Raw genomic sequence first — 27945 nt, 5'->3', positions numbered from 1 at the left:
TAATACACACACTAATTTTTCTATATTTATATTATGTTTATATGTATTCTGTGTTTAAAGGGTTCATAAGTGTATTTTATTCACCTTTATTATATAGGCTGTGATTTTTCTAGATTTAGTTTTGAATTTGTAAAATACTTTTCCTGCTGAGTTCTCCTATTTACTATAAATGTTCTCAGTTTGAAGGGACGCGCTGTCACTGTATGCTAACTGCTGCACTTTCTAGATGAAGAAACTAAGCAACAGAGTTACAGGATTCGCACAATTTTCCAGAGCCACTTAGTGACGGAGGTCTTTCCAGACTCCAAATTCATTGCCACTATTCTTTTACTTGAGTACACTACCCCTTAAACCCCCGTCACTTGGTCATTTTGGAAATTTGCGCCCTCTGGGAGATGACTTTAGGTATTTCAAGTGTGGTCAATTTGAGAAATCTGTTAAGAATCCAGAAGGATAAATTATTAACATCCCCCCACTAACACACACATATCATAGTAGTTTTCCTCCCCCTCATTCTGTAAAAGTAGCCCAGGAGAATTGTTTAACAATAAAAGACCTTTAGCAATGTGATTTATTTTTCAAAATATCCTCTCAGTGTACGTCACACCATTGTGACATTAGCATGAAGAATGCATACATGGAATTGAATTCATCAATGGAGCTGCCAAGGAAAGAACCTTTGCTTCTAGACCGGATCTTTTTCTGTCTTAATTGATTATTTCAGTTTTCATCTCCAGCCTGTTACCTCAGCGGTCTGTGTGGAAGAGGGTAAGGAGAATAGGAAGCTTCTGGCTGTGTGCTCTTTACTTATCTTACATGCCTAGATGATATCTATGGTCTTTTACAGATTTGATGCTCTAAAACTCTATTACTAACAACAGAATGTTGGTATATATCTCGTATTCAATATTCCCATCCTCTCTTCAACATCAGCCATGATGCATCACCTCTTTCCCCTTTTACTTTGATGTAACAACTTTATATTTCTGAGTTTGTGATCAGCAAGTCACTTCATCCTTCCATCCCTGACTGGGTATGTTTTGGTCACTTCATTAGCGCTCTCCTTCCCATTCCACTTTTCCCAGAAAAGGGCAACTCTCCTTAAGGTTTTATTACCTTCTTCACTTTCTTCTTGTAGCACTTTGTAACTACTCTCATCTACTCATCTGCATTGTGTTGCAGGTATGGTCTCATTTGCACATATGGTGAGTGGGATGGCACTCAAACAATGGGCTTTGGGAAAATGACACAGACCTGGGTTTGGCCTTCCCTCTACTACTCATCAGAACCACAGTTACTGTGAGCCTTTGTCAGAATCTTGCCTTCCTTATCTGGGAAAAGGGATAAAGATGCCCACTGCTTTCTGGGCTACTTCAGAGGTTGAATGAGGTAATTCATGTAAACTCTAAACACAGTACTTGATGTAAGTAACATTTCAGTACTCGTTATCTGTACAAAATCCAGGCATATAATTCACATTTGATTACATTCTGTCTCATCTCTGTGTTCTATTTTATTTTATATTTCAAATCTTGCTGCCCCAATAACAAATCCTAAGGATGTACTTTTGAACACCTATGGAAACAATTCTAAGAAAAGAATATTTGCCCAATAATTACTTACTCAATTGAAATGAAAACAATTTGTCTTTGGAATCTCTAGTTCACTTTGTGAAAATTAGTGCAGGAGAGTTAGGTAATATAAGCAGGATGCACTAATACAATAACAAAATGTTACGTTTCTTTTTTTCTTTATGTTTCTATTTTCCTTCTACGTCATTGTTAAATCCTCCCATTTTAGACACTATTGATGTTAAAGTTTATGTATGTTTAATACTTCACTGTCTTGAAGGGGTTTAAAGGAAGGCTTCAAAAAATGTAAAATATAAACATTAGGCTCCAAGTACTCATATTTTAGTATTGTGCTACTGAAGAATATAACTTACAAATTTAAGCCCCATTGGATATCCCACTAGATACGTTTGCATGTGCAGATGTTTTCTGTGCCATTGTGGTAGAATTCTCAGATGGCCCCAAGATTCCTATCCTAATACACATGCCCTTCATAAACACCCTTTGCTTGAGTGTATGTGAGACTCTTCTCTGACAGGAAAGTCACTCTATAACTATATTATGTTATATAAGACCTAGAATTAGAAACCCAAGAGACAGATTTTCCTGCTGCCCTTGAAGATGCACACTGCCTTGTTTTGGAGACAGCCTTGTTTGGGGAACTAGAGGAGCCCCCAGCTGCTGAGAGCAACTCCTGGCACACAGCCAGAAGAAAAACAACACCAAAAACCAGTGATGGAAGCTCAGTTTCCCAACTGCAAGGAGCTAAAATCTGCTAATAACCAGGAAGCTTGGAAGGGGGCCCTGAGTCTCCAATGAGTTCTCAGCTCTGGCCAACATCTTGATCTTAGTCCTATGAGACTCTAAGCACAGAACCAGTCATGTTGCTCCTGAATTATACCTGTAGAACTGTGAGATGATAATTTTGTGTTGTTTTAAGCCACAGAATTTGTAGTATCTTGCTATACAACAATAGAAAACTAATACGGTGACCATTAGGAAAAAGGAAATATATACAAAAATTCGAATTATTCTTACCATGTGAATACCTTCTCCCATGCTATGTCTCTATCATTTAGGTATTCAATTATTCATCCATCTATTTATTCAAATACTTTTGGGCATGTTAAATGCTTCAGGCCTTATCCAAACTATATAGGCTCTTCCTGAAACTGAATTCAAAAACCCAAATAATCGGGGCGCCTGGGTGGCGCAGTCGGTTAAGGGTCCGACTTCAGCCAGGTCACCATCTCGCGGTCTGTGAGTTCGAGCCCCGCGTCGGGCTCTGGGCTGATGGCTCAGAGCCTGGAGCCTGCTTCCGATTCTGTGTCTCCCTCTCTCTCTGCCCCTCCCCCGTTCATGCTCTGTCTCTCTCTGTCCCAAAAATAAATTAAAAAAAAAAAAACTTAAAAAAAAAAAACCAAATAATCTAATTGGGTGCCAACATTTTTGTAAGAGATTCCTCCACTATTCCAGCCTACCTTAAACTCTGTTTTCCATGTTCCCATTGTAATGATTTTCTGTAACCAATTATCTTTCTCTTGATGGTATTCTCTGCTACATTTACCCTGATTATATTATTCCTTATATATTTATTCTCTGAAGAATTTGCCCTCACACATATAAATTGCAAGGAAAGTCAAATGCATTACTGGATGGGATATTTTCTTTCAGCCATGGGCAATATAATACACACTTTCCCTTTATCACTAGCTCATGGAGTGATACCCTTTATCACTAGTACCATGGAGCACCAAGATATTTGGTCTTTAGGTTCTTACTGACTTATGCCTGCGAATGTAAAATAGACATAACAGCAATAATATATATCATTCATGTGACATCTGTATAAACTAGTATATTTGTTTGTGTTTATTAACCAGAAATTCATGGTAAAAGACTTTTGTGCCATCCTTTCTGAATATATTTTTAACTGGTATTTTGAGAATATTTCATATCTTAAAAGGTATTCACTTATATCATTAGGTACTTCTTGAAAGTCTGGTGTATGGAATAATAATTAGATAAAAATGATTGAATATATGAAAAGCCCCAAAAGGCAAATTATGTCGTAGATGGCACAAAGATACATTTATTGTGTATCAGTTACAACTGCCTCTTATTTGTAAAGGTAAACTATACTTTAAATTGAATTAGACATAATTTTTAAAATAATTTCCAGATTATTATAGCATTTGCACTGAATGCAAATAAAACTAAAATTTTCCAGGTGATTTCAAACTTAAAGTAGTCCTTTTAATTTATGCCAGTCATCATTGCTGCAAAGATCAGACTCTGTTTAGTTTGCAAGTCAAAGATTCAAGTGTAAGTAGTTTATTGCTTAGATGATCCCAGGAAAAACCAGTAAGTGAGTAATGAAGGAAAAGAACTAGCAAATGGTACATTACAAATTAATTGTACTATGGATAACTGGAACTTATGCCTTTTGGGATCTCTGCATAGAACAAGCAGTCCCCTCAAAGGGTGAAGAATTTGGGATAATGTATATTATCTGCCATCAGTTTGCTTGGGATGTGCTTCCGGATGGAAATCCCCAAGAGTGACTAGGTAGGCAAAGCAGGTTCTGGCGGTGAAAACCCTCAGGCAAAGGGACAGAGGTTGTGGCCTTTGGATGTTGGGATGAAAGCAAGTGGAAGGAGAGAAAGTACAGACCACTGGGGAACACCTGCTGTGTGTTAGGCAAGATGGAAGTCATTTTAAATATATTGCATACCCTAGGTATGATAATCCACATATCACATGTTATGTTTCTTTAATAACCTTTCAAGGTAAGCATTAGAATTCTTTTATAAATGAGGGGTAAGGGGTTTGAAAGGTTAAATAAATTCCCCTCAGTCACTCACTGTCTTTGATGTACAGCCTATCAGCCCCCGAATCCCATGTTCTTTTCACACACTTAACATTTCCTTCTTTGATAGTTTAAACATTAAGCTCTAGACTATTCAGATTTCAATATTTTCCCCTAAACTGTCCATTTAATCTCCTATTCATTTTTTTCCAGGATCTCATCCAGAATACCACATTGCATTTAGTCATCATGTCATCTTAGCCTACTCAGACAGATGCTCAGACTTCCCTCTTTTTGATGAGTTTGACAGTTTTGAGGAGTATTGGTTAGGTATTTTATAGATGTCCCTCAGTTTGGGTTTGTCTAATGTTTATCTCATGATTAGAATGTTTTTGAGAGGAAGACCATGAAGGTGAAGTGCCATTCTCATCACATCATATCAGGGGTTCATGGTACCAACATGGCTCACAGCTTAGAGCCTTGATCACTTAGGTAGTATCAGCCATGTTTCTCCACTGTAAACTTACCATCACCACCACCTTCTCTGTTTACTGTTTAAAAGTAAGTCGAGAAGCACAGACCACCTGAAAGGTGGGCAAGAGAGTTAAAGTCTACCTTCTGGAAGGGGGATTCTCTACATAAATTATTTGGAATTATTCTTTACAGGAGATCTCAGAGATAAATTTTAACATGTCTCTAAAAACTTCAGGCTAAAATTGGGGGCCCTATCTTTATAATAGGTTTATCTGTAACACACTACGACTCCCATAATAAATCTTCTCTGGGCCACTTGTTTCACCGGCAAGATGAAGGAAAGTTCTCTTTAGTAGATGGAACTATAATGTGACCATTTTTACCACAGAGAAGTGGCATTTGCCCTTAGCTGTGTGTAAGACATGGATTGAACATTGGCCATTGTGAACAATAAAAACCACTGTGATCATTCCTTGGTGTTTCCATGACCATAAAATGCACCTCTGAATTTGAAAGCTTTTTTTTTTTTTTGAAAAAAATGCCTCAAAAAAAATTCTGCAAATCCCCACCAGATACACAAATTTTACTTTTTTTTTTTAATTTTTTTTCAACGTTTATTTATTTTTGGGACAGAGAGAGACAGAGCATGAACGGGGGAGGGGCAGAGAGAGAGGGAGACACAGAATCGGAAACAGGCTCCAGGCTCTGAGCCATCAGCCCAGAGCCTGACGCGGGGCTCGAACTCACGGACCGCGAGATCGTGACCTGGCTGAAGTCGGACGCTTAACCGACTGCGCCACCCAGGCGCCCCACAAATTTTACTTCTTAAAAAAAAATTCTGGGGCACCTGGGTGGCTCAGTCAGTTGAGTGTCAACTCTTGATTTCAAGTCAGGTCATGATCCCAGGGTTGTGGGATCAAGCCCAGTGTTCAGATGAGCATTGAGCCTGCATGAGATTTTCCTCTCTCTCTGTCTCTCCTGCTGCCTCTCTTCCCTGCCCACACAGTTTCTCTCTAAAAACATACACAAACCCAAAACCAAACCAAACTGAAACAAAAAATCCCCAAATCTGTTTAGAGTGTTAGTAACTAGAAAGTTTGAGTAGAAATATATCTATCTGATAGGTTTTTGTTAGAAGGTTAAGATCCTTCATTAGAAACTGGAATGGACACTAGGCTGTTTTTATGGTAACCTACTGAATCCTTTTTCTCTTGAATGGAAAGGTGTAATTTTGTATATACTACATGTAGCTTCTTGCTCTATATTGGATCAAGTCCTTTGATACAAGAATAAAAGAAATGAGCTGAAATAAAGGTCTATAGTCTGTCTCTGCTTGTGGTCAAATTATACTTGGGTTCTAAATAACTAGAATAAAAAGCCCTTTTCAGTTTGGCTGCATTCACCATGTCATTTTTAATAACAGAAGTGCATGTCCAAGTATTTTCATGAGGTTGTATTAGAAATAGGTTACAGGCTCTCCTTTGACAACATTTACAGCCTGAAAGCCCTTTGCTCCTTTTGTCCCTTCAAATCAAAATTCCCTTGCTTGACATTTACATTCTATTATCATCTTATCTCCTCTACTTAGAAAACTTAGTTCCACTATACTGAAACTGAAGTTCCAATAGAAGCAGGCTTTCTACTCCATTTGGGCCAATATCTTCGCTGTCCTTTCGTATACTCCATTCTTTGTGCTCACTGACATCTGTGAAGCCTTTCAGACCCACTCCTGTTCTTATCTGACCTTCTTAACACTTCCTTAGGTGTAGCAGTACAAATACTTTTTGTTTCAATGATGATTGTTTTGTATTCCCATCAAGATTGAGTATGGGGATTGTGTACCTATTATGTTTCATCTCATAAAAAGGTGGAAGTGGATTTCAACAGAATTTTACATAGATATGTAACATACAGATAGTAATAAGAAAAATCCATCCACATAAACATTGGTAATGTTTAGAAGAAAGTATCCAACATAAGGTCAATATATTTTTCCATAGAACAATATTAATGGCCTCTGGATGGATCAGGTATTTGGCAATAAAAGAGAAAAGAAAAACCTATCTTGGGAGACAACCAGCCCTTCCTATTACTCCGTGGGGTATAAAATTCTCTCAGGGATACTCATGGAAGGAATCTATGAGATGTAACAAACAGTATCTTCACCAACTTCTTTATACACAAAATAGTTTGAGTTTTAGGTATATTTTTGTATTCCTCTTGGTGCCCATACATTGCTGAGTATATATACAGTGCTCAATGAATTCTTGATTGATAGAGTTTGTTTCTTTAAATCATTAGGTTTTGGTTACTGACAGTTCAGAATTTTCACATTGTTCTAATACATTTTCTAAAAACGTTTATTTTCTACATGTTTTTTCTCTAAATTCCAGCCATGTCCCCTGTCATTGGAACAGAGATTTCACAAATCATCTGGACTTGCTGCTCTTACTTGTCTAAAGATAGAGATAAAGACTATTAGAACTGATGAACATCTAGCTCAACCATATCAATTTTACCATACTAGAAACTGAGGGCAGAAAGGATAAAGAACTTCCATTCAGCCAATGCTATGAAATGGATGTTTGTGTTTCCCCCTCTCCCCAATTGATAACGTGACCCTAGCTGCCAATCTGATGGTATTTGGAGGTGAAGTGTTTGGGGATTAATTAGGGTTAGATGAGGTCTCAAGGGTGGGGCTCCCGTAATGGCATTAGTGCCCTTACAGGCAGAGGAAGAGACCAGAGTCCGCTCTCTTTGTGTCATGTGAAGACACAGCCAGAATGCAGCAGTGTAGTGTACCAACCAGCAAGAGTGTCCCCACAAGAACTTGACCGTGCTGGAACCCTCATCTGGGACTTCCAGCCTTCAGAACTGTTGAGAGAATAAATGTCTATTGTCTAAACCAACCAGTCTATGATCTTGTGTTATTGCAGCCTGAGCAGGTTTAGGGTAGTGGACACTCAGGCCTTCTGATGTTATCTTGATGTTTTAGCATGGCTGATTCAGATCAGATATAAATAATGCTGTACAGTAAGGTATATGAAAAATAGAATGCATTTATGATACTTTTCTATTAGGGTTATTGTGAGAATCAAATTCCAGACATATTTAAACCATCTGGTAAAGGTCTAGCATAGGACTAGTGTTCAATATATAAGAGTTTCCATGCCCATCACTGTCATAGACTGTTGGGACCAAGAATTCATGCCCCATTCTTAAAAAGCTTATAATAATAACTAAACTATCTCATACTGATGATCTGGGCTTTAATTTAGTATAGGATGCAATTAATCTGGAAAAGACTTTGAGAAGTGCTGTTTTATGCAAAGAAGAAATTATTGGTATACTTCTAAATAGTGATAGGTTTTAATGATAAGAATAAATTATTAACTAGGAAGACAGCGCAATAGAGTGAGAAAGAATCATTAAAGGTCCTAAAACCATTAGGACCATTAAAATATGAAAGATATTTTGATATTTTGTCACGATTATGTCTACATTTCTAACAAGGAAAAATATTTATGGAATATATACTCTGAACAAATAAAATATCTAAAACATTTTGTTTTCTTGCATATCATAGATATGTAAGCTTTTATTTACTTACCTACTTATTTAAAGTTTTTATTTTTTTTTTTGAAAAGATGGAGAAAGTGTGTGCATGAGAGAGAGAGGGAGAGAGAGAGAGAAGAGGAGGAGAAAGAGGAGCAGGAGGGGCAGAAAGACAGGGAGAGAGAGAATCCCAAGCAAGCTCTGCGCTGTCAGTGTGAAGGGTCTCCATCCCATGAACTGTGCAATCATGACCTGAGCTGAAACCAAATCAAGGATGCTTAACTGACTGAACCACCCAGGCACCCCTATGTAAGCTGCATTTAATTGGCTCATCTTCATAATATCTTATATATGATGACTCCTTTTAAAAATTGGTGTTTTAAGTAAAGAATTCTTACAAATCTTGGTGCTGTAAAAAATTATACCTGACATTTTTTTTGCCTTGCAGATTTTACGGATTTTTTTTTTCTTTTTCCAAACTTTGTTTCTTTTCCTGGCATTGGTTAGTCAATTATTTGATTATGAATTTCTTTCCTAGTTTTGTTGTTACTGAGGCTTTATTGTACTACCTTTTCTTTCCTAAAAAAACAAGCTTTCATATTTGAAAGGAAAACAAAGACCTAGAAATTCCCTTTTCTGTCACTTCTATAGAATTTAATAACTATGATAGAATTAAGAACACAGTAGGATGAAGAATATCTTAGGTGTAGCAAAGCAAAGCAAAATAAGGATGGATTCTGCTTGGCTTCCAGTGAAGACAAAGTGAGCTAGCCAACCCTGTTAATTTGGAAATCATAGACACTGTTACCTTACTTAGAAACTAATAGAGTGGCCTTTACTATTAGATTAAGCCAAAATTAAATTATTTCATCTAAACTGCTTCAAATGGTAATTTTAAAGAATTATTTATGTCCTCTGTGAAATTTAGGCATACACATGGAAAAAGGGGGAGAATAGGAGTTCATTTCAAAGGACCTTAATATTCATTATATATAGTAAATTCATGCATTCACACCATTAGTTTTTTTGGTATTAAATGTATGAAAACGTTGGCAGGAAGTTCACATGAACAAAGAAGCAGCTGAGGGTAATGATTAAGACTCAGGTGTGGAGTCCAGAAGAATTATGCACAAGTCAGAAGAAAAGCACTTGAAGATAAAATGGAGAGAGGAATCAGGTTCAGAAGACTGAAACAAGTGTAGAGAGGAGAGCTCTGCTGGCACTTAATGGTTTAATGGAGACAAGCCTATCCTGGTAATGTTAGCGGGAAGCTTGGAGTCTGTCTTGTACTTAACAGGGCTGCGGAGCAGATAAACAGGTGAGCCCAGGATGAGCCGGGAACAGATGGACCCTGCTAAGATTTTTGTGCTAACAGCCTACCCTTCTCAGTATGAAAAGTTCTTCTGATGGTGTAAGATAAGAGAAGTACTGTGTGTGTGTGCTCACGGGTGTGTGTGTGTTGGGGGGTGGATTTTATTAAACTAGAGTGGTATTAAGCTTTCCTCATTATGAGAATGTATGATAGCTTAACTTTTCAAGGGAATTTTTAAAAAATATTCTGGGAATCCCGTTAGTAAAATGAATACAGATTTACATGAATTATTTCCCTAAGAGCTTAAAATATTTTAACATTTAAGCCCTATAGAAATTTAAAGTTCTTTAGAGCATAGACTGATATGATACACTATAATTAATCAATAGAATAAATAGTTCTTTTGTCTTGCTGTGTGCACTGACATACTTTGATATCATTTCCTAAGACTGTTGTTCCTCTAGGTTTGGTCTGGTGTCCCTCCTTGCTTTTTTCTATTTTTTTTTTTTAAATTTACATCCAAATTAGTTAGCATATAGGCCAACAATGATTTCAGGAGTAGATTCCTTAGTGCCTCTTACCCATTTAGCCCATCCCCCCTCCCAAAACCCCTCCAGTAGCCCTCAGTTTGTTCTCCTTATTTGTGAGTCTCTTCTGTTTTGTCCCACTCCCTGTTTTTACGTTATTTTTGTTTCCCTTCCCTTATGTTCATCTGTTTTGTCTCTTAAAGTCCTCATGTGAGTGAAGTCATATGATTTTTGTCTTTCTCTGACTAAATTCACTTAGCATAATACCCTCCAGTTCCATCCACGTAGTTGCAAATGGCAAGATTTCATTCTTTTTAAAAAAATTTTTTTTTAACGTTTATTTATTTTTGAGACAGAGAGCATGAACAGGGGAGGGTCAGAGAGGAGGGAGACACAGAATCTGAAACAGGCTCCAGGCTCTGAGCTGTCAGCACAGAGCCTGACGTGGAGCTCCAGCCCATGGACCGCGAGATCATGACCTGAGCCAGTCGGACGCTTAACTGACTGAGCCACCCAGGCGCCCCATGATTTCATTCTTTTTGATTGATGAGTAATACTCCATTGTATATATATACCACATCTTCTTTATCCACTCATCCATTGATGGACATTTGGGCTCTTTCCATACTTTGGCTATTGTTGATAGTGCTGCTATAAACATGGGGATGCATGTGTCCCTTAGAAACAGCACACCTGTATCCCATGGATAAATGCCTAGTGCAATCGCTGGGTCATACAGTAGTTCTATTTTTTAGTTTTTTGAGAAACCTCCATACTGTTTTCCAGAGTGGCTGCATCAGTTTGCATTCCCACCAACAATGCAAAAGAGATCCTCTTTCTCTGCATCCTCACCAACATTTGTTGTTGCCTGCGTTAATGTTAGCCATTCTGACAGGTGTGAGGTGGTATCTCGATGTGGTTTTGATTTGTGTTTCCCTGATGATGAGTGATGTCGAGCATGTTTTCCTGTGTTGGTTGGCCATCTGGATGTCTTCTTTAGAGAAGTGTCTCTTCATGTCTTTTGCCTGTTTCTTCACTGGATTCTTTTTTGGGTGTTGCGTTTGGTAAGTTCTTTATAGATTTTGGATATGTTCTTTATAGAGTTTGGATATGTCCTTTATATGATATGTCATTTGCAAATATCTTCTCCCATTCTGTCGGTTGCCTTTTAGTTTTGCTGAATGTTTCTTTCTGTGTGAAGAAGCTTTTTATTTTGATGAGGTCCCAATAGTTCATTTTTGCTTTTGTTTCCCTTACCTCTGGAGACATGTTGAGTAAGAAGTTGCTGCGGCCAAGATCAAAGAGGTTTTTGCCTGCTTTCTCCTCAAGGATTCTGATGGCTTCCTGTCTTACATTGACGTCTTTCATCCATTTTGAGTTTACTTTTGTGTATGGTGTAAGAAAGTGGTCCAGGTTCATTCTGCATGTTGCTGTCCAGTTTTCCCAGCACCACTTGCTGAAGAGACTTTTTTCCATTGGATATGCTTTCCTGCCTTGTCAAAGATTAGTTGCCCATACGTTTGTGGGTCCATTTCTGGGTTCTCTATTCTGTTCCATTAATCTGAGTGTCTGTTCTTGTGCCAGTACCATACTGTCTTGATGATTACAGCTTTGTAGTATAGCTTGAAGTCTGGGATTGTGATGCCTCCTGCTTTGGTTTTCTTTTTTAAGATCGCCTTGGCTATTTGGGGTCTTTTCTGGTTCCATACAAATTTTAGGATTATTTGTTCTAGCTCTGTGAAGAATGCTGGTGTTACTTTGATAGGGATTGCATTGTATATGTAGATTGCTTTGGCTAGTATCGACATTTTAACAATATTCTTCCTATCCAGGAGCATAGAATTTTTTCCATTTTTTTTTGTGTCTTCTTCAATTTCTTTCATAAGCTTTCTATAGTTTTCAGTGTATAGATTTTTCACCTCTTTGGTTATATTTATTCCTAGGTATTTTATGGTTTTTTTTGTGCAACTGTAAATGGGATTGATTCCTTGATTTCTTTTTCTGTTGCTTCATTGTTGGTGTATAGGAATGCAAACGATTTCTGTGCATTAGTTTTATATCCTGCAATTTTGCTGATTTCATGAATCAATTATAGCAGTATTTTGGTGGAATCTTTTGGGTTTTCCATATAGAGTATCATGTCATCTGCAAAGAGTGAAAGTCTGACCTCCTTCTGGCCAATTTGAATGCGTTTTATTTCTTTGCATTGTCTGATTGCAGAGGCTAAGTCTTCCAATACTATGTTGAATAACAGTGGCAAGAATGGACATCCCTGTCTTGTTCCTGACCTTAGGGGAAAAGCTCTGAGTTTTTCCCCATTGAGGATGGTATTAGCATTGGGTCGTTCATATATGGCTTTTATGATCTCGAGGTATGCTCCTTGTATCCCTACTTTCTTGAGGGTTTTTAGCATCAAGAAAGGATGCTGTATTTTGACAAATGCTTTCTCTGCATCTATTAAGAGGATCATATGGTTCTTGTCCTTTCTTTTATTGAAGTGATGAATCACATTAATTGTTTTGTGGATATTGAATCAGCCCTGAATCCCAGGTATGAATCCCGCTTGGTCATGGTGAATAATTTTTTTAATGTTTTGTTGGATCCAGTTGGATAATATCTTGAGGATTTTTGCATCCATGTTCATCGGGGAAATTGGTCTAGAGTTCTCCTTTTTAGTGGGGTCTCTGGTTTTGGAATCAAGGTAATGCTGGCTTCATAGAGTTTGGAAGTTTTCCTTCCATTTCTATTTTTTGGAACAGCTTCAAGAGAATAGGTGTTAATGCTTCTTTAAATGTTTGGTAGAATTCTCCTGGAAAGCCATCTGACCCTGGACTCTTTTTTGGGGGGAGATTTTTGATTATTAATTTGACTTCTTTACTGCTTATGGATCTGTTCAAATTTTCTATTTCTTCCTGTTTCAGTTTTGTTAGTGTATATGTTACTAGGAATTTGTCCATTTCTTCCAGATTGCCCATTATATTGGCATATAATTGTTCATAATATTCTCTTATTATTTTTATTTCTGCTATGTTGGTTGTGATCTCTCCTCTTTCATTCTTGATTTTATTTATTTGGGTCCTTTTTCTTTTTGATCAAACTGGCTAGTGGTTTGTCAATTTTGTTAACTCTTTCAAAGAACCAGCTTCTGTTTTCATTGATCTGTTTTACTGGTGCTTTTTTTTTTTGTTTGTTTGTTTGTTTTTGGTTTTGATAGCATTAATTTCTGCTCTAATCTTTATTATTTCCTGTCTTCTGCTGGTTTTGGGTTTATTTGCTGTTCTTTTTCCAGCTCCTTAAGGTGTAAGGTTATTTCTTCTTTAGGAAGGCTTGGGTTTCTATATACTTTCCTCTTATGACCGCCTTTGCCATGTCCCCGAGGTTTTGGGTTGTGGTGATATCATTTTCATTGGCTTCCATGAACTTTTTAATTTCCTCTTTAACTTCTTGGTTAGCCCATTCATTCTTTAGTAGGATGTTCTTCAGTCTCCAAGTATTTGTTACCTTTCCAAATTTTTTCTTGTGGTTGATTTCAAGTTTCATGGTGTTGTCCTAAAATATGTACAGTATGATCTTAATCTTTTTGTACTTACTTAGGGCTGATATGTGTCCCAGTATATGGTCTATTCTTGAGAATGTTCCATGTGCTCTGGAGAAGAATGTATATTCTGCTGCTTTAGGATGAAATGTTCTGAATATATCTGTTAAGTCCATCTGGTCCAGTGTGTCATTCAAAGCCATTGTTTCCTTGTTTTTTTTGATTAGATGATCTGTCCATTGTTGTGAGTGGGGTGTTGAAGTCTCCTACTATTATGGTATTACTATTGATGAGTTTCTTTATGTTTGTGACTGATTTATATATTTGGGGGCTCTCACATTTGGCGCATAAATGTTCACAATTGTTAGGTCTTCTTGGTGGATAGACCCCTTAATTATGATATAATGCCCTCTGCATCTCTTGATACAGTCTTTATTTATTTTAAAGTCTATATTGTCTGATATAAGTATGGATACTCTGGCTTTCTTTTGTTGACCATTAGCATGACAGATGGTTCTCTATCCCCTTGTTTTCAATCTGAAGGTGTCTTTAGGTCTAAAGTGGGTCTCTTGTAAACAGCATATAGATGGATCTTGTTTTCTTATCCATTATGTTACCCTATGTCTTTTGATTGGAGCATTGAGTCCATTGACATTTAGAGTGAATACTGAAAGATATGAATTTATTGCCATTATGATGCTTGTAGAGTTGGAGTTTCTGGTGGTGTTCTCTGGTCCTTTCTAATCTTTGTTGCTTTTGGTATGTATGTATGTATGTATTTTTTCATCTTTTCTCCCCTCAGAGAGTCCCTTAAAATTTCTTGCAGGGCTGGTTTAGTGGTCACAAACTCTTTTAATTTTTGTTTGGGAAACTTTTTATCTCTCCTTCACTTTGAATTACAGCCTTGTTGGATAAAGAATTCTTGGCTGCATATTTTTCTGGTTCAGCACACTGAATATATCCTGCCACTCCTTTCTGGCCTGCCAAGTTTCTGTGGATAGGTCTGCTGCAAACCTGACCTGTCTTCCCTTGTAGGTTAGGGACTTTTTATCTCTTGCTGCTTTCATGATTCTCTCCTTGCCTGAGTATTTTGTGAATTTGACTATGATATGCCTTGTGGATGGTCAGTTTTTGTTGAATCTAATGGGGGTCCTCTGTGCTTCCTGGATTTTGATGTCTGTGCCTTTCCCCAGGTTAGGAAAGTTTTCCAGTATGATTTTCTCACATAACCCTTCTACCCCTATTTCTCTCTTCCTCTTCTGGGACCCCTATGATTCTGATGTTGTTCCTTTATAAGGAGTCACTGATTTCTCTAATTCTTAAATTGTGCTCTTTTGCTTTCACCTCCTTTTTTTTTTCCTGCTTCATTATTCTCTATAAGTTTGTCCTCTGTATCACTGATTCTCTGTTCTGCCTCATCCATCCTTGCCGCTGCTGCATCCATCCATGATTGCAGCTTAGTTATAGCATTTTTAATTCATTCTGGCTATTTTTTACTTCCTTTATCTCTGCAGAAAGGGATTCTGATCTGTTTTCAACTCCAGCTAGTATTATTATTATTGTGATTCTAAATTCTGGTCCAGACATCTTGCTGGTAGCTGTGTTGGTTAAATCCCTGGCTGTCATTTCTTCGTGCTCTTTCTTTTGGGATGAATTCCTTCGTTTTGTCATTTTGAAGGGAGAAAAGGAATTAATGAGGTAGAAACATTGAAATTAAAAAAATTAAAATTAAGAAAATATTAAAAGTTAAAAACACACACACAGAAATCGAATAAATGATGCTAGATCCTAGGTGTGTTTTCATCTGAGTGTTGATAGTGGTTTGACAGATTACAGAGAAAAAAGTGGGGGGGGGGAGTAAAAAAAATTGTTTGAGAATTTGAGAAAATGAATACACTGAAGTAGACTAAAAGGAGATGATGGGGGTAAAATAGAATTTGAAAAAATAAAGTAAAGAATATAGTAGAAAAAATGTTTTTAAGAAAAATTAATAAATATGAATCTTTTTCTGTATTTAAGAAAAAAGATGAAAAAGAGAAAAAAGAAAAGGAAATCGTTTGAAATTTGAAAAAGTGAATACACTGTAGTAGACTAAAATAAAATGATGGACGTAAAATAGAATTTGAAAAAATTTACATAAAAGTAAAAAAAATAGTAAAAATATTTTTAATAGAAATTGAATGTAAAAATGAAGTTTTTCTCTTTCTGCATTCAAGAAAAAGAAGAAAAAAGAGAAAGGAAAAGAAAAATTAAAAAGGAAATTGTTTGAAATTTGAAAAGGTGAATACACTGAAGTAGACTAAAATAAAATGATGGAAATAAAATAGAATTTGAAAAAATTTACACAAAAGTAAAAAAATATAGTAATAAAAGTTAAAAATATTTTTATTGAAAATTGAAAAAAAATGAATTTTTCTTTATTCAAGAAAAAGAAAAGAAATGTAAAAAGAAAAAAAAAGGAAAGAAAGAAAATTGAATAGGTGAACCTGCTAACAGATTGAAGTAGGACTGAAATTACTTCATTTTCCCCTAGAAGTCAGTCTATGTAGCGCTTTATAGTCCATAAACTAAGCTGGCGGTGAGACTTGTGTTCTTGAAGAGAAAAGTTGGCTCAGTTGAGAGGTGCTCAGTGTAACGGCTCTGTTTTTCCGCTAGATGACGCTGCTAGCCTACTGGGGTGGATTGTTGAGGTGCTCATTGGTGCATATGCGCATGCATGGGGGAGGTGAAAAATGTTGTCACCCTGCTACCCAGTCTGTTCTCTGGATCAGCAACTGTGCATCTGTCCGCTGTCTTCACCTTTTGTCCACTCCCCGCTTTTTCACTGTCCGTGACCAAGCCCCAGGCACTACCTCTCTCTGAGTTTTGTCTCAGATGTGGCTGTTTTCCCCGGCCCCTTACTTCTGAAGGACTGTGGCTTTGACCTCTGCTGGAGGGTCTCACTGACCAATGGCCAAAAGAGCAATGACCGAATGTCAGCTGCATCCAGGAACGCTGGACCCTCCTGCTGCAGGTGCCCAGAGACTGCGGCCAGGTGCCAGCCTGCCCCAGGAGAAGTTCGTGAGATGGTGTAGCAGCAGCGTTTCAGGGATTATGGAAAATCACAACACACATCTGGCACCAGGTTTCACCCTTAAGGACCTTGCCCCAGCACCAGCAAATGTGGTTGCCTTCTGGGGTCTGCTGGGTATAGGTGGCTTCAACAGTTTCTACCAAATGTCCTTCCAGCAGTGGAACCGCTTTTCCCCCTGTGGCCCGAGAACCTCTGGACCCCACTCTGTTCCTGGGGATTCACCCTTCCCACCAGAGCACCGCCAGGTAGGAGCTGCAGAGTTGCAGCCTTTGTGTTCCCCTTGTTTACAGTCTTAGTGGAATTTAAACCTTCTCCTTTCTCCTTTCTCCCTTTTTAGTTTAGTCGCTGCGGCTGTTTCCAATTTTCCACTTTCTCTCCAGCTGCTTTTGGGGAGGGATATTTTTCCCGTATTTTCATCCCCCCCCCCCCAGTGTCCATCCTCTCTCTGCCTGCAAAAGCAGTTCCCTACCCTCAGCGGCTTCTTGCTCCCGAAATTGACCTCTCCTTGCCATGTACCTGCTGAATTCTGTGGTTCAGGTTGTGCAGATTGTTGTGTTAATCCTCCAATCAGTTTTCTAGGTGTGTAGGATGGTTTAGTGTTGGTCTGACTGTATTCCATGGACCCTTGCTGCTCTATCAGGATTCACATTAGAAATTTTTATCATTTCCAATACCAGGAAAAATTGAATCATTTTGAGGGTGGCTTGTTTTTATATTATTGACACAGTTAATCATATAACCAATTTCATACTTGTTAGCTAGAAAGCTCAAAGCCAAAGGTGTGGCTTGTTGAAATGAATGTAGGATTTCAGGAAATTAATTTAAAATTTTTTTTTCAACGTTTATTTATTTTTGGGACAGAGAGAGACAGAGCATGAACGGGGGAAGGGCAGAGAGAGAGGGAGACACAGAATCGGAAACAGGCTCCAGGCTCTGAGCCATCAGCCCAGAGCCCGACGCGGGGCTCGAACTCACCGCAAGATCGTGACCTGGCTGAAGTCGGACGCTTAACCGACTGCGCCACCCAGGCGCCCCATAATTTTAAATATTTTACAGTAAAATAGTAAAAGTATATGCTAGGTTAATTTGCACTGCCAATTTTTCTATAGTTTTTGAAAAAAAATGTCATGTGATAAGATAGTGATGAGGGAAATAAAGGCAAAAGAAATGTAGCATAAATGAAATCTCCTTACAGCTTGCAGCCCACCTGTAGACACCTGAAACATGCAGTGTGACCTTCCTCAAGGAACTCATGGCTGCCTTACTTCCTTAATGCTTTTGTTTTACTAAATACTAAAAGTCACCTTATCTTAATAGTAGCTAGCCCCTCAAGGTTCTGAAAGTCTTCCAAATTCCTTAGAAACTTACTTTATCTCTATCCCTCCTCCTTCCACAAATCTAAAAATTTATAATCAGTCAGTCTTCACAACCTCAGTGCAGCTCTTTCAGCCCATGGGCCCTGTCTCCATGCTTTAATCAAATCACCTTTTTTGCACCAAAGTTATCTCCAGAATTCTTTCTTAGCCTTTTGCTCAAGAATCCCATCAGATAGTAACTATCATTATGTAGAGACACAAAAATTAGACTGTAGAAGAAAAGATAAATCTAAGAAAAGGCCAATATTAGGGCTTATTTTTTTAGGGAACCTTAAAAAAAATTCACAGTCTCTGAGTAACGAAAGAAAGGGGTTGAACACAACAGATTTGCTATTTGTTTTTATGCCAGGAAACACTCTAGCCAGGCAAACTAGGCAGAATCACATCATATGTTTAAGTTCCTGCAAATTTCCATCAATTCAAGCTTACTAGATGTTCCTTTAATATAAATAATGATGCTCTCTTCTAGGTTGCTATCCAGATCATTTAAACATTTAATGAATGGTTAAGTTCCTTCTTTCCTCTTAGGCTATTTCATTTCAGTTGCAAATTTACCCTGGTGAGTTTTAATTCTAGTGCGCAAACTTTACTAAAAGGGGACCAAATTAATGTAGAAAGGGCTTCTAAGTAATTATAATACTTATAAAAATGCACACTGTAAAATCAATTCATATCTGTTGAATGAATGTATTCATTACAATCTGTGAGTACATTAGAATAAAATTATTACTAAAATAGTTTTTTTAGGAGAAGGTCATAATAAGGAAAGTATTTGTTTACTCTCAAAATTTATTTACTGCCATAAGGTGAGATTCTTTTTAAATATAATCACATTTTAGAGGAGAAGATATTTGAAAGTATTGATAAGACCTAATAATCTCTTCTTTACCTTGGCAGAAAACAAGGTTAATAAATGACTAGCATAAGCTTCCCTAAAGGCTTGCTACCTTGAAAAATGGCTGTGAATCATTTACTACAATAAATTACATGGAATATTTCCATATGCTTTCTAGCTCTCCCCAGATGAGTGGCTCCAGGGAGAAAAAGAATCATTAGAAATGCATTTGCTAAAATATGAGTATTTTTCCATCATTTTAGATTTTTTGTCTTTAGAAAAATGGAGTACAATATATATGGGGCCTGCTTTTTCCCCCTTTTTTGATTAAAAAGGTATTATAATTCAAAGGAAGGACTCACCACTGATGTTTAAAATTTTTATATTGATACTTGATATTAAAGTACAATGGTTATTTTATAAATATTAATCTAATTTATACCCAATTTTATTTTATAAAAATTTTAAAACTAGTGTCAGATATAATATATGACCAATAAGACTAAGGCCTGTTTGCCAATTTTGATATTGGCTCTTTAAAGATCATATAAATGGGGGTGCCTGGGTGGCTCGGTTGAGCATCTGGCTTTGGCTCAGGTCATGATCTTGCGGTCTGTGAGTTCGAGCCCCGTGTCGGGCTCTGTGTTGACAGCTCAGAGCCTGGAGCCTGTTTCAGATTCTGTGTCTCCCTCTCTCGCTGACCCTCCCCCGTTCATGGTCTGTCTCTCTCTGTCTCAAAAATAAATAAACGTTAAAAAAAAATTTAAAGATGATGCAAATGACATTTAAAATCACCTCATCAAAAAAGAGTAGTAGGGGTGCCTGGGTGGGTGAGTTCAGTGTCAGACTCTTGATTTTGGCTTAGGTTGTGATCTTGGTTCTGCTGACAGCTGGAGCCTGCTTAGGATTCTCTCTCTTCCTCTCTCTCCACCCATCCCCCACTCACATGCTCCTGTGCTTATGTGTGCTCTCTCTCTCAAGATAAAATTAAAAAAAAAAATTATTTCTACATCAAAAAGAGTAAGCAAAAGACAAACAATGATCGGAATAAATAAGCTGTTTAAAAGTCTGTACATGAAACACACCAGAAATAAAATGTCAGGTCAGAAGAATATCTGCAACACATATCACAGAAGGTAATAATCTCAAAGTATTTGTATAAGTGGACAAGAGAAACAAGAACTCCCTCAATCAGCAACGAACATATAGGCAAAAACATGACTATAATATCTTCAAAGTATTGATGTCCATTTTTAAACTGCTTAAGTGCATTGATAATGTTTGAGATATGATTTCAAATAAGATAAAATGTTTCTCATACTAAATTGGCAAAGTTGAAAAACAACGCAAAAATACAATACCTGTTTAGAGTTCTCTACTCTGACCATAATCCTGGGGGAGTGGAGTTGGAAATCAATACAAATGCAGTGAACATACACTTGGTGGGGCGTCGGCCAGATTTAGAATCAAACTGGCTTTACCCCCTAATCATGTTACCAATCTCTCAGGGTTCCCATTAGACTCATGAGTAAAATCAGGAAAGTAACACTATGTATTTCATAGATTGTTGTGGGAATCAAAAGCAGTAACGCATATAAAATGTTTAACGTAGTACCTCTTCCTATTTTAGCTATTAGTCCCATTAAACTGGTAAAACCTTAAAAAGGACAATTTGTCACCATATATAAAGCCTTATAACGTTGCATCAGTTTTGACCTATCAAATTTACTTCTAGACACTATTTTTAAAGAAGTGACTATGGATACTCACTAGATTTTTGCTACAAGGTTATTGATGAGCCTGATCTATAATTATAAAAATTCACAAATGGTACTGTGTATTAAATAATAAGGGACTGGTTAAATAAATTAGAGCTATGCATTAAAAATATGACCTGTTTAGGTTAAGAAGTTATTAGTCAACAGATAGCTGAAAAGAAGCTAAATTTTTTTGGTTTTAAACAGTGAATATGTCTTAAGTTTGTGAGTGTAGTATGTGGTCAATAGTGTAAGTAGAACACTAACAGTGAATTGAAGATACATGAAAATGCACAGAGCACACACAGAACAGAAAATTATCAGACATATGTCTAGAGTACAAAAAAAACTATTAGAACATCAAGGGAGACAAGGCTGGAAAGTCAGATGGGGATGAAATTATGTGGGATTTTGTATATATCATTAGTAAGGAATTTTTACGTTATTCACTGGGCAGTGGAGAATCGCTGGAGATTTTAATCAGATTTTAATTCTAATGTTGTATATAGAGAATGTATGTATGAAATTCCATATGATATATGGAAATAATGAGGTCTTCTGACCACACAGGTGAAAGAAAATACAGACTAGAACAAAGATGTAGGCCCTAGTTACAAAGGGTCTTAGAGGTGGGAGTCAAGGGATATCATTTTCATGGAAATACCAGGATTTGGTGGCCAATCAAACTTCAGAAGTGTGTATGCTGGATTTAAATTTTGGATGCTTATGTGAAAGAGAAGAAAATGGGTACAGTGTGGAACAATTGAGTTTGAGATGCCTGTAGAGATTTCCAGTAATTAATTGGCAACAGATTCCAGAGTTCAGGAGAGAGGTTGGGGATGCAGATATAAATCTGAGTCATTAGCACTGGAGGGGACATGGAACTGCTTCCAGAGAATTAATTTCATCTTTTCAGAAGTATAGAGAAGACAATCCCATAACTTTTTAGTATGTACTTTCTACCAGGAAATTGTTCAGTTTTTCTTTCACTTGTAAAAATTTGCGTTCAAGTTTTAATCAGATTCCTCTTTATTTTCATTCTTTTGAAAGTGTTTAATGACCTCATATTACTTGTTAATGAAAGCATTTCAAGAACAAATAGGAATGGGCTTTCTAATTTATTGTTTGAGATAGAAGATTTTATTATTAAGGTTCTAAAAGAATACCTCAAGATCAAATGTTGAATGTAATCATAATTCTACAGTTGATGTCTTGTTTTTATGGTATTTGGGCTACAAAAACTTCCATGCATTCTTCCATTTACTTGGCTAGTTTTTATTAGGTGCCTACCATATCCCAAGCCCTGCAGGTGCCTAGGAGTGAGAGAATATGCTGGATATTTGAGTGTTTAAGACAAATATTTCCAACAACTACTGAAAAGAAGTTTTTCTGATATCTCCAAGAAAATTAAAACCAACAAACAAAAAAAAAACTGTGTAAGGAGAAATGGTTAAGTGATAGTTGTCAATTAACATAAAGCACCTTCTTTTAGAAATGCAACTGAGTGGGGCATCTGGGTGGCTTAGTCAGTTAAGTGACCCTTGATTTCAGCTTAGGTCATGATCTCACAGTTCATGAGTTTGAGCCTTTCATGGGGCTCTGGGCTGTCAGTTTGGAGCCTTCCTCTCTCTCTGTCCCTACCTCTCATTCTCTCTTTCAAAGGAAATAAACTTAAAAATAAAAAAAAATGCAACTGAGTGGAAATGCTAAAAAAATGTTAACATTTGTTATGAATTTTGTGCAAAGCAAGAGTGAGAAATTTGAATATTTTATATGGGTTGGGGCTACTTTTAAAATTGTTAAACCAAATAACCATAAAAATAGATACTGCTTCCATGGTAACATAAGAGAATAACAATAAAAAACAGGGAAGGTAGCTCTGAGAATAAAATCCTAAAATCTGTTCTTTTTTAAAGTCAAAAGTGTAAACATGTTCCTAAATATAGACTAACTAGTATTAATCATCCAAGAAATATTGAGTTCCATCAAAATATAAATCATAATAGGGTATTTATGTGATGGTTTAATTTTTTCATAATATACATTAAAACAAGAGGCAGTTAATTTTATTAAGCTTAATAATACCATTGAAAGTGTTGTACATTTTATCTTGCCTCTGGCATTAGCCACTGAATGAACACTTTATTTTTTCTTATAGAGAAAAGAGAAACAATTGAGAACAAAATGGAAATAAGAGAATTATGGCAATAGACCAATATATGTAATGAGTGTCTAGAATATGCCAAGCTAGTATTAGTTATGCGAATGTTACTAATCTGTAGAGGAAAAAAAAGGGCAAAAGTCTTTTATTCACTTTGTAAATAAAATAGTAAAGCTAAAAAATATTAACTAATTTACCATAAATGACCCAATTAACCAGATCAGAGCAAGGCTCTAAAATGATACTCTTTTATACTCAATAGTTCAATTTTCTCCATTTTAATTATGAAAACAAAAGATATATACAGAAAAATAGGGTAAAAAGTAAAATTTCCCATTCCAATTCATTGGTCTCAGCAGAGGTAATTATATTCCAGACAGATTTCTAAGCATTCTTAACAGATTATATTACATTTATATAAATATAGGTATTATAGATACTTTGAGAAAAATGTTCATATATATTTTTCATAAATAAAATCAAAGTAAGTCATATTCCAAATTTCTTCCCTTCTTTTCAATGTTCCATGATAATAAATATAGACCTCTCTTACTCCAGTGGCTATTTAGTATTCTATATTATAGATGCACTGTGATTTCTTTAAACATTCCTGTCTGGGTAAATATTTAGTCATATCCATTGTTCATGTTATAACACAAAGGGCTCCTATATAGACTTTTTTCTGTGTGTATTTGTAGACCTGAATTTATGTAGATGGAAAAATACTGGTTTTAACTTCTGTCTTGCCATTAAGTTGGTAATATAGAAACATTAGAATACGTGTGGGTATGGGCTTTTTGCTTATTGGTTGTTCACTTTATTAATGAATCCCTAAGATTGGTGTCTTTAGATACTTTTGGTTACTATGACAATAGCAACATTTTTTGGCAACGTCTACATAGTTGTTAGGTACCTGCCATATCCCAGGCACTCAGCCAATGGCTGGAGATGAAGACAGGAGTAAGACCTAGTCCCTGCCAACAAGAAGATTATGGTAGAGTGGGGTAGCTTATTCCTGCATATTTGAACACTTATACATGAATAATGTAATTTTTAACATTTATGATCCAGGTGTTTTGTGTCATTTAGAAAAATACAGATATATGACTAGTTATCCTTTTTAATACTATGGCAACTTAAAAAACTTTAGGAGGATTGGGGTGCCTGGGTGGCTCAGTCGGTTGAGCATCTGACTTCGGCTCCGGTCATGATGTTGCAGTCCATGAGCTTGAGCCCTGCGTTAGGCTCTGTGCTGATAGCTCAGAGCCTGGAGCCTACTTCGGATTCTGTGTCTCCCGCTCTCTGCCCCTCCCCCGCTCATGCTCTGTCAAAAATAAATAAAAAAAACATTAAAAAAAAACTTAGGATAAATCATCTAGGTTATCTTCCTCCTTCATTTTCATCTGCATTGGAATCAGAAGGATGTCGTAAATAGTGTGGCTTTTTGGAATTCTATAGATCATCATGGTCCAGATGATCAGTTGACCTTTTTTCATAAGCTGCTGAAACACAGTATGGGAGACACTTCTACGTGTCCACTCAGTATCCATGGTAAATGAACTGTATGGAGTAGTCACATGTAAGTGTAGTAAAATATTCAGTGTTGTTGTGCTAGAGGTATTCAAGTAACACATTTCTGGCCAAAAAGACTTATAGGGAGGTATGTAAAGCCTTTAGGGAGTCTTGTTTTTCCTAATAAAAGGACAATCATGGTTACTGCAGCTCTTCTCTACCCCTATTTCTTCCTGCCTTGAAAGTGGACATGATATCTGGAGTTTCAGCAGCCCTCATGTGACCAGCCAATGATTAAAGGTAACTTTATGGATAGAAGAATGCAAAGATAGAAAGTTTTTGGTTTCTTGACAAAGTCACTGAGGACCCAAACAAATGTTAAGAGTTGACTACTTTCAAATTTCTGTCATTTGGGAAAAAATTAAACACTGCACAGTTAGTCCTCTAACAGTTCAACTTTTCCATTTCCAGCTGAATTAATTAGGATTACATTGGTTTTGGTAGTAGAGGCCTCTCACATTCACGGTGAATCAATATACAAGCTGAACTATTTGTGAGTGCTTTGCCATTGTTCTGCCTATATTGTTGTTCCTATTTTGTTTCATAAAGTTACTTTTCCATGCTTTAATTTAGAGACTATGGTTTAAATATTTTCCTGCTTACCTTGAAATTTTGGACAATTAGGATTTTAATAAATATTTTTTTTTTTGGTTTTTAAAAAATTCCTTTTTTAACGTTCTCCATTGAATCACACAGGTCCTATTTGAAGTATAGTGTCAAAACTCAACATGGCTATTGCTTTTTCTCTGTAGATTCTTGACACATTCAACTGCATTACCTCTGTAACCATGATGTGCTGGACAGAATAACTTTTGTTTCCTAATTTTACTCTAATGTACTAAACAAAGAACTCACTGGTGTATATCTCCTCAACTTTTGTAGACAACTTGTCTACTGAGGATTAGCTACTTCAAACTCTATTACAAATCTCTACAAATTCCAAATTCTGTTTCTCAAAATGGCCACAACAGCAGGGCTGCCCCATCTGAAGACTCACAGCTAAGCAGCCTCCACATGCCCACCTTGCAGAGCCACTTTTCAACATTTAAAGAGCATACAAGAAACCTTGTTATAGTCTGACAGGACTCTAATAATTGGACTGCAACACGCAAAAACAAAAAACAAAAAACAAAAACAAAACTGTCTTGGACTTTTAATCAAGCATCAATTTTGTTTAAATACTACATTTTTACCTGGTCCAAAGAGCATCTTCAGACACCCAAAGCAAAAATGTAACAGATGTGCTTACTCATGCATTTAAAAATTTTACTGAATCCCAGAAATTCATCGAAAACACGATATACATAAACATATACAAAAACAATTTAGAATAAGCACCATTGGGAAAGCATCATAGTTGAGGGGTTATTTCATACTATTCAGTTAATAACAGAATAAAATGTGGTCCTCATTTGCCCATACATGGTAAATTGAGATAGGTCTAAAATATTTGGCTATCTTCATTAATTGGGATCATTGAAAATGCTGCCCTATTAAATTCTGTAGTGCTTTCTTAAGATACTTAGGGTAATAGGCAAATTAGTTCTTGATTTGAATGCCCATTAATTTCTTAAGCTAAGACTTTATTTTTATTGGCATGTGAGTCCTGATTTTACTATGATTGCTTCACAGCAATATTCTCCCCCAAAGATGAAGCTGATAAAAAAAAAGAGTTTACCTGATTTCCTCCCATACCATGACAGTTGAATATACCCACTTTTTCATTTTCCTTGCGGCCCATGTTGTCTAAACACTGGTTGGTTTCAACATTTCTTATCTAAAGGAAACATACAAAAACATGTCAGAAAATCTTCCTGGTGTTATCAAATTGTATATTGATAATAAGATGCTACATGTTTGCAAGGAAATTTCTCCAAGAAGAACACAAAATATTTGTCTTTTTCTGTCTAAACTCCTACTTAAGTAAACTTGAACAGCAATGGCATTGTCATTAGCATATAATCAAGAGGCACTCCTTGTTTATAGCATAGTATCAGAGAATGGGGAAATATCTACATATTACAAATTATTCATTCCCAAATCCTTTTAAAATTAGGGCAGTTGCCAAATTCCACTCAAAAATCCATAGTCTATTCTTGAACTCCTGTGGTACCATATGCAAAGGAATTGAAACAAATTGGTTAAATATCAAATTTATGTGTCTTAGATTGCTTTATTACTAGATATTCCATCATATGTTAATAAAGATTAATTATTGTTTATTTCTGTAACTAAAACATATCCATTCATCTTTTTTCATACCTAACGCCAAACTTAATGGAAAAGAGTTGACCTAAGAAGAGCTATTATAAAGCTAAATGGTGATTTCATATTAAAAATGCCTCAAAAACAAGATTAAATTGCCAAGTGCAAGCATAAGATTCTTGGTTTAAACTCAAATACTGCATTAGTTCCATAATTAACATAATGTCAATTTGTCTTTGGGACACATGTAATTACAAAAGCCAATCATTGAGTTTAAAGATGCTAAAATTACTAAATCAAGCACGATCGAATAATTAAAAAGTCATTTCTAATAAATGGAATGGGAATGTTTTTAATTTTTCCCTTAGTCTAAACTACAAGTATGTATTTATACTTGTCCACTCTGCTTCTGAAAAGTTCTTAGATGTGACTCTTACTAGAACCTGCATATCTTACTATTCACTTATACATTATTTGCATACATATAATTAGTCATCTATGCTTTAGGTACATATTTCTTTCTTCATATTGGCAAATGAATAAGATCACAAACTTCTAAAAAGGATAGATGAGGTTTATAGGAATCACTTTTTTGTCTGATGCAGAATGCAAAGGGCAAGTAATGGTTCCTGGAATTGGGAAAAGTGGTGTGATTTGCTTTAAGGCCCCAGTCAGCAATTGAGAATAGTGGGGATTGGAATTCATACTTTGCAAAGGTTGAAAGAGCTGAGCAGAAGTGTCAATGCATTGAGATTTAGAGCAAGATTATAGATCCTTTCATCAAGAACCTGAGCTGCAACACATTAGAAAGATCAGAACACACCATGAATGTTAAAGAGAAAGGATGTAAACTTCAAGAAGCAAAATCATGTTCAAGTTCCACACTGGTAGGTTTAGGGCTGAAATACACTCTTAATCTGATATAGGTTGGTTCAGGCACTGAAGGATACTGAGACTATAAGCGAAGATTAAGGTTTCAGGACCTGTAGCTTGACAGAATTGAGAATGGTAACAATTGATAGATGATGTTTATCAGGCTGCCTATGTTGCATATGACCTAATCAACACATGACATAAAAGCTTATAATTCTTTATATCTGACTTTATTAACATTTCATAAAAGGCAGACTTCTTGAGAAATAATAAAATGCTATATTATTCTTAAAAAGTACAGAGTAGTATA

At 36.3% G+C, this 27945-nt stretch overlaps 1 protein-coding gene across 3 annotated transcripts in view; it reads right to left on the bottom strand.

Annotated features, from left to right (window-relative positions):
- Positions 1-27945, bottom strand: part of GALNT13 (polypeptide N-acetylgalactosaminyltransferase 13) — a 550480-nt gene that overhangs the window by 25867 nt on the left and 496668 nt on the right. For all 3 annotated transcript variants that reach the window (XM_043576749.1, XM_043576748.1, XM_043576751.1), the window contains exon 11: positions 26236-26334. In XM_043576749.1, coding sequence (XP_043432684.1) covers positions 26236-26334 — 99 coding nt within the window. The remainder of the gene's footprint in view (positions 1-26235; positions 26335-27945) is intronic.

Source organism: Prionailurus bengalensis, chromosome C1 (genome assembly GCF_016509475.1).
Source record: "Prionailurus bengalensis isolate Pbe53 chromosome C1, Fcat_Pben_1.1_paternal_pri, whole genome shotgun sequence".
NCBI lineage: Eukaryota > Metazoa > Chordata > Mammalia > Carnivora > Felidae > Prionailurus > Prionailurus bengalensis.
The sequence above is the reverse complement of the archived record's forward strand: the minus strand, read 5'-3'. Positions and strand labels throughout refer to the sequence as shown.